Raw genomic sequence first — 8204 nt, forward strand, 5'->3', positions numbered from 1 at the left:
GCTGGGCGCATCTTCAGGAGCAGAAGAACAAGACCGGGGGACAAAAACTTTGAAAACCAGCTTCTGCTGAAGCTCAACAAAAAGTTCCTCAAGTGATTTGATGCTCCACGTGAGGTTGTTTTGCCCTTGCAAGATTTGGGAGTATTTTGCAGCATTTACGGGACAATGTTTTGCTGAGTACATTTTATATTAAAAAGACAAATTACCTTTTGTTTGAAATGACATAAACTCAGTGTTAGTGTCGGAGATCTGTGCACATATGATCCTAATTTAAGGCATGTCTCTTACATAACAAGGGAGAGACGGGATTTTCGTTTTGTTACTATTATTCATTCTTCATCCACTTATCCGGGGTAGGATCACGGGGGAAGCAAGCTAAGTAAGGCACTCCAGACGTCCCTCTTCCCAGCAACGCCCTCCAGCTCCTCCTGGGGGATCCCAAGGCGTCGAGGGTGTCTGGCTGGGGCAGCTGGCGCTGGATCGGCTGGGAGAGCTTGATCTGCTTCGTCCGGTGGACCCGGGGACCACGGCCCCTGCCCGGAGCTGCCTGCGCCTGAGGAGGAAACACCGAGGGTGGTCTGACGGGCTAAGCTAACTGCTAACCCATGCAGACTGGCGGTTCTGACAGTCATCCTGGCTGGCGTTCATTCCCTTGGACAGGGATTATTTGTTTAGTTTGGATATATGTACTAGTTTGGGTATGTGTGTTCTTGTAGTTTTTGGATGTGTTTTTGTCTTTGTGTTGTACTGCTGTGGGAGGGGGGGAAACGGCATTTCGTTTCATTTCATGTATGCAAGCGCATGAAGTGAAATGACAAAATGTTCCTGATTCCTGATTGTTCAACCTCAGTTGTATAGGCTATCCTTAATTGTTTCATTAGCCTACCTGCTCTTCTTCATTAAAAAAAAGTTTTATTAAAAATTGCAGTTTCTTCATTATTTTGCACTGGCCTGCACACCCTAAAAAGTATTAAAATGAAAAATAACTTGTACTTGGAGTAATGTATTAACCTGGTACTTTTTTTACTTTTACTTGAGTAGGTTTCTCAAATTGTAATTTTCCCTTTTACTCGAGTCATTTTTTTTCTATGAGAGTAAGTGTAGCTACTTTTACTTGAGTACAGATTTTCTGTACTCTACCCATCCCTGATTGTTTGTGGTAAAACTTGACGAATGTGAGAATAAATGTCGGGGGGGTACGGACAAATAAGGCCTGAAAGGTAATTGATGTGTCTCTAATGTCTAACGCATGGCTTCCAACTCTCACTACATAGAACCCACCATTCACTCCACACTACACACAGAGACACTATGATGAGAACTCACAACCTTCCGGGTACAGAATCCGTCCGATCTATCAGAAGCTGAAAACCAATTCACTCTTCTTCTTCTTTTTTTTTTTGCATGGAATTTGTAATTGGTGAGTATTTGTACTGTATGAACCATAACAAAGAAGGTCCTTCCTTAATTGGTAAACCATTGGTAATTCTCCAGAATCTGTCTAACAATGCAACTTAACATGTGTCATGGCCAAGCATATCAACACACATATCGTCACACCATCACTGCTCACAGCCATGCTCTGTCCACATAATGACAGCCTATGGAGTGATGACGCCATGGACGTACAAGTACCGGCGTAGTGTTTTCTCCGGGCTGCGTCAGAGGATGTTTATACAGATCCAGCAAGACACTGTCTGTGTGTGTGTGTGTGTGTGTGTGTGTGTGTGTGTGTGTGTGTGTGTGTGTGTGTGTGTGTGTGTGTGTGTGTGTGTCTGCCGGGTGGCGTGTGTCCAAAACTGCCAGGAAGTAGAGAAGACAGTGTAGATTTACATTCCATGTGTAATATGAAAACACCATCCTGCACAACGGCTGCAACGATCGTACTGCATCCACTGTTACAATAATATAATATGACAAAATACAATATCATATGATATAATATATACACACACTAAATGTTTTGATATAATTTTACATCATTAACTACAGTTTGTACCATGTTGTCCGCTATTTGAAACCATGCTATATGTACTCCTGCACCTACCAGTAAAATTACTATCTACGCAACTGGATCTGTGCAATGTTATTGAAAGGCTCTATCTAATATTATTTAATACTGTGTAATACTACATTGTTCATGTCTCAAACCAACTGATCTTATCATAGCTTATGTAGGACTGTGTTACGCCTCTAATATTGCTCATATTTGGATCTGCACTCATGATTTTATATTTATCGTATTTTTACTTTTACGCCCCCCCCCAATTTTACTTTTTATACTTACTATAGTGAGCTTTGGATATCTAACCTTGCACCTCTTTTATCTTGCTGTGCACATGTGTGTATGTATGCGGGATATGTTACCTAAAGCAACAAACAAGTCCAGTTTCCCGTATGTGATCTAACACACTTTTGACTCTCTCTGGGTGGAGATCAGATAAATAAACACATACATGCTGTAGGAAGACTCATGCTCAAACGAAGAGGGACGTCGGGTTATGAAACCAGCCCCTCTCCCTCTGTAGTCGTCTACTTTCCTGCTCAAAGAGGCGACGGTGACTGCGGGACTCATGGGCCTAACATCAACAACCCCCGTGTGGCCTTTTGCTCAGCGTGTGTGAGATTAAAGTGGTGCCAATTTGTGAAGGGGTATTTTTAGAGAGGAAGCCCGCCCGCTCCGGTAATACGCCTCAGATATGTCCCTTTGATGTGTCCATTGTAGTGTGATCCTACTTCAAAGCAGCGGAGATGGCATGAAGTGTCCTCTACTGCAGATCTGCAGGCCAGTAACCTGACTTCGTGTCACCTTTGACCCCCGAGCATTTGTGCTCGTAACACACCTAAACCCCACCAGAGCAGAGGCTGGAGTCATGAATGGAGGGAACGGTGTTTCATTTCTGTTAGCCTCTTCGTTCCTCAAGCGTTACGTCATTCTCACTCGGGAGTTTATATTCTGACCGGGATACTTTATCAGTTGCTCAAAATGTACACATTTGGGATTAGAGATTTACAAATGCACTTGTCCTGTTTGGGATTGTTGTTGCTAAATTGCTAACTACATGCTGCATGGATGCTTGCATAGTAATGATGTGACTCTTCATGAAGATGAGGGTACCCCTGTGTGTACGTACGCATTCACATGAGCCACTGCTTGTGTCTGGAGCAGAAATATTAAGAACAGCAGATTGATAACAATTAAGACAAAAACCAATGTCAGCTTATTGATGTTATTATGGGACCTCCTGATAAAACCTTCACAGGAACATCTTGTTTGATGGCACAGCAGATCTAGATAAGATAAGTTTCTTATTGTGGCTTTGATTTACCACTGAAGTAACGAATGTCATCTTTTTTGTTTTATTTTGTTTTGTTTATGGCTTTCTTTTCACTGTAACACACGCTTTCCACAGGTGTCTCAGTGCAAAATGGTTGTCAATATTGCCGAGGTGAAGCTCGCTGGGTAATCATCAAAACGTGTGCTTACAGCGTCATCTTATTCCTATTAGAAAAGCCTTTTGGCGGTATTAGAATAAAACAGGTAAGGCGGACTTGTGTTTGGATTCTCTGTGCTTCGTGTGCACGTTAACAGGTGTACTGCTATAAGCGGAGGGAGGGGGCGGAAAAGAAACATGCGTTTGAACACTTGTTACAAAACTTACACTTCAACTAAAGCAGATATCAGCTTCTGATAAGCTACAATGACTTCATCCTCGCACTTTTTTTATTTTTTTATCGTCATCATCTCAGGAAGCTTCAGCTGCACTGATTCCAGAGGACCAAGTGCAACTGGACTTGGTATATACTTGGTATATAGAATCAAGTCCAGTTGCACTTGATTCTACTTCCTTCGGATAACCATGACCTGGATGAATGAGAACATTCACAGACATTCCAGAGGACGACCCAACCACACCTCATAGCAGCGAGGGCGTGTTGGAAAGGCGCCGCTGACACACAGGAGGTCTCACACCTCTCTCCTTATCAGTCATGGAGTAAATGACTGAAGCGTGATTGGCCTTGTGACACCGGCAGTAAGCACATTCCTCCTGAGATTATAGGAAGACCAGGGACTTTCCTTCCCTCCGCTCCCTCACTGTAATTGTCAGTCACGAGGTACATCCGGCAGGCACCGCTGCAGACAGCCAATACAATACACATGAATGTAAATACTGCCGAGCTTTTTGCGAGAACATTTCTTCAGCGACTCTTATGATATCAGATACATTAAGAAAATGTCAGAGAGGGTAACGGATTATGTCAAAAAGGAAGAATGTTTATTCAAATAAATACAAACTCAATACAAGCACAAAAATAGCGAATAATTTAACAACGACAACAACAACAACAATGCAAATCTGTTTGCCATATGCACTGAAAAATAAATAACATGTGCTGCAACATCATTTCAGGAGACGTCCCTTCACAGGGAGAAGCAAGCTTGAAATCATTTTTTGACATCTCAGGGCTTCCGTCGTGCATGTGGAACTGAAATTCCCTTGCTGGAAGTCCCTCGGGATCAGCTGGCCCCTCCTTTGGGTTTAGACCTCTGTCCCGATCAATCCTTCATTCCTGGACCGGATCACATCTCCCTTTGGTCCGAGTAGTCTTCTCTTCGTGTTCGTGGTCCATATTTGACACTGAAGGAAAGCACAAGGGTTCTGCGGTTGGCATCAGCTGTACATGTACGTACACGTATGTGCCCTCCTAATATGTGGCCTCGGTGAATCAAAGACACTATTTTCTCAGTAAACTGACTTCACACTGATTGTTTGTCAGGAACAATACAAGTAGTCATTGTTACAGGTTAAAATAAATAAAAATAAAACCGGAATCACTGCTTAAGGGTTTCTATAACCAGAGCTAATTCTCAATCAGGCTTTTGAAATCTAAAACCAACTTTTCAAAACCAAACAAGAATTTGATTTCAGTGATTGCCTGGGAATCCATATCACGTCCCTCATGTGTGTGGTTGTTGCGTGTCTCACCATAATGAAGAAGTCTGAAAGGTCCCGTGGCCGCTCAGGGCGCCCTGGCCATGCGCCGCTCCTGCTGACCGGGCGACGCGCGCTCGTTGTCCTGCCGCGTCTTAAAATCCTGGATGGCCTTTTTGTTCTGGAAATCTATCAGGGCCATGGTGATGACCGCATTCCAACACTTATCCTCCCCGGAGCACCGGAAGTCGATCTCTTTATTGTCTGTGGTGACGATGGTGAAGTAGACGAATCTGCCGGTGCGCTCCACGCAGTCGACCTTCTTGATGGACTGCAGTTTGAGCTCTTTGCTCTTGGAGCGCTTCTGCGTGTCGGTGTACAGGTTGAGGCTGTCCGTGGTCAGCACGCACGTCTTCCTCTTCCATAGCTGCAGCAGGTTGTCGCTCCTCTTCTCCAGCTCTCCCTCCTTCAGCACCTGGCAGGTCTCCGCTGCTGACATTTTCATTGTTCAACGTGTGTGTGAAGGGGAATTTAGTGTACCTGGAGTTGTTTGCTCCTCAGAAAGGAGTAGATGCGGCGTAATTCCCCGTTTCTTTCTTTTAAATCCGCAGAGTCCCCTCTCTCTCTCTCCCCCCCTCTCTCTCTCTCTCTCTCTCTCTCTCTCTCTCTCTCTTTCTCTGTCTCTGCGGATCGTCCGGTAATCCAGGGCTGCTTTGTGAATGAGCGAAACCTTTATAAGGCTGTAGGCTGGTGGCGCCCTTCCCACTTGACGTCACCTCATTTTGGAAAACCTCAACAGTTGTCTGAGTAACTCATGGTCGGTCGGGGTGTAGGCGGGAGCTCTGGCGCAGAGGAAGTCTTACGTGGAGGCAATTACATCGCCAGCATGTTAATTAGTAATCCACATCCTTCTCCGGGGACCGAATCTAAATATTTGCCCTTACAGCAGCGCTAGACTCATATCGGTCAATAGCGTTTAATTGCCTGGAAGTAGTACTACAGCTGAGTTTGGCGCATGCGCAAAAAAAAATCAATTTAGCCATATATGGCTTCGATTAAGACTCTTTATAACACGACCAATGGCTCTCCAAGTGAGGAGTTTGTGGATTTCCCCAACTAGCTCACCAATAACACCCCCCCCAACACACACACACACAGGTACGGTTAAACCCAGCTAAAGCTGATATCTGGGATTTCCCCTGATCTGCGTGCCATCAGCTCAGCAGGGAAAAGTTCCTACCCTTGTAAAACCGTGATCCTCGAATCAAAGCTAACACAGACAAATTCATTAAAAACCACATCAAACTTTATATGGGAACCCTGCTCTGCTGTAATATTGATCCCAGATGTGTTAGGGTACCTGTCCAGCGGAAGCACCGCCACATCTTCATCGCGTTTCAATCCTTTTTCCCTGTTTGAGTAGGAACGTGTTCGCGGGCTGCTACACCCAGTGTTCATCCTGCCAGGTCGAAAGTTTCAACAGCGGTGTATGGAGATGGTCTCCTACCATTGGTGAAGATACCAGTTAGTACTCATGTAACCTGACTCCATGGTCCAGATGGATGAATCACCTATCTATGAATGTAGAAAAATCCTGGATTTCAGCTTTAAACCAAACAGCATGGTAACTAAGAAGTCACCTTTGCCTCAACAGTATTTGAGGACAGTTAAAGCCACCTTTAATATGAACAAAGACAGACATCAACAGTGACTGCAAGCTGTTATTCACGTGAATGACGGAGTCCTTCAACGCCTCAACAAGAAATGATAGAGAGCTGATAACAGTGTCTTCGTGCGTAGGGTCTGGTTTAGGGCCGCAATGACCTCTCGGGCATTTGCCTTGTCGGCGTGTTCAGTAATCCATCTGCGGATACCACGCCTCTATTCAGTCATGATTGTGAGGGCTGGTAAATCATTTTCTGAAAACTGCCACACCGCTTTCCAAGGATGGTTTTAAAAAGGCAATGACTAGTCTAAACCTTTTTCCACCCCAATGCCTTTTCGTATAAACTTTGTTTATTTCCGTCAGTGGATGTCACAGTTGGGTGAAAACCACCCAAAATAATATCCAAGCTTTGTTTCCATTCTATGGCAGAGGTTACATCAGACTCTACAACAACAACTCACATTGCAGAACTGGATCCAAGGGTCAGCGAAAGTGTTGTCAGATGAAGAAACTGGCAAAAACAGGATTTAGGGAAAGAGACTTGCGTGTTAAAATACAACTGTGCTCTGATTTTTATGAGTATTTCATGACTACTATGGCCTTTTGATGAACGATTGTAGTGTAAAATAGTCCTCAAATGAGAAATGAAAGTAAGCCATCATGTGAGTGACTCAGGTATAGGTGTGTACACCGTGGAGTCCATCCTTGCAAGTCACCCTAGTGCGGAGTTCACTCAATCAAAATGAAACACGGTGTTGCTCTGTTATCTGTCAGGCCTATCTTACTGAGTCCCGAGAGGGTGTGTGTCATTGTCTTTGTCAGACTTACACCGACCTTAGTAATGCTTTGGAGCTGCACCACAGAGATCCTGGAGGCTTGTTCAGCAGCCAGAGGAGGTGGTAAGATGGGAGATGTCATCAAGTCTCTGCCCCACAGTCTGCTCTGACACCAGTCTGCCTGGGGGTCAGTTACTTACACACACACACACACACACACACACACACACACACACACACACACACACACACACACACACACACACACACACAACTCTAATCCCAGTGTCCACTTTGTGCGTGTCTGTAACAATCCAAAACCCTGTCACATTATGTGTGTCTGTGTTGATGTGGATGTGTGTGCATACTCTGTCTATGGAGGACGTGCATCAAGCACCTACTTCAGGCTTCGTATCTGCCTCTGTATCAATCTCCTTTCGCAGACATTAGAAACAGCAACCCCTCCCTTTGTCTTCAGGGAGTGAGGCACTTCCCCAAGTATGGTCAATTGTCTCCTCTGACAACGTAACCTCATGCCCTGCCTGACACACATACCATCACCCCATATGCACATTGATAGTTGTTCTGGTGGAAATCCAACCTCTCTGTCCAGCTACCGACTCAGAGGACCACCCACAACCATTTACTCATCAACATTCACACAACTACACCAGACAGAAATGAAAATAACAGCTTAGCCACAGTGAATCACCTTTTCACAATACTTCCGAAGTAGCTGGCTAGGGAACATTGGCACATGTATCGATACCAGTGCCGCCTGTGGTGGCCATTTTACTCCTATGATCCCAAAGCAGAGAAAACCACAAG

The 8204-nt window shown here is 44.7% G+C and overlaps 1 protein-coding gene across 1 annotated transcript; it reads right to left on the reverse strand.

The window, feature by feature from the left end:
* Positions 1-4255: 4255 nt before the first annotated feature.
* Positions 4256-5613, reverse strand: phlda2 (pleckstrin homology-like domain, family A, member 2). Its single transcript, XM_056282210.1, has 2 exons — positions 4989-5613; positions 4256-4640 (listed from the first exon to the last, which is right to left on the reverse strand). Exon 1 carries the CDS (start codon positions 5437-5439, stop codon positions 5023-5025), a length of 417 nt encoding a protein of 138 aa, XP_056138185.1. The 5' UTR covers positions 5440-5613; the 3' UTR covers positions 4256-4640; positions 4989-5022.
* Positions 5614-8204: the final 2591 nt, after the last annotated feature.

This window comes from Lampris incognitus, chromosome 6 (genome assembly GCF_029633865.1).
Source record: "Lampris incognitus isolate fLamInc1 chromosome 6, fLamInc1.hap2, whole genome shotgun sequence".
NCBI classification, from domain to species: domain Eukaryota; kingdom Metazoa; phylum Chordata; class Actinopteri; order Lampriformes; family Lampridae; genus Lampris; species Lampris incognitus.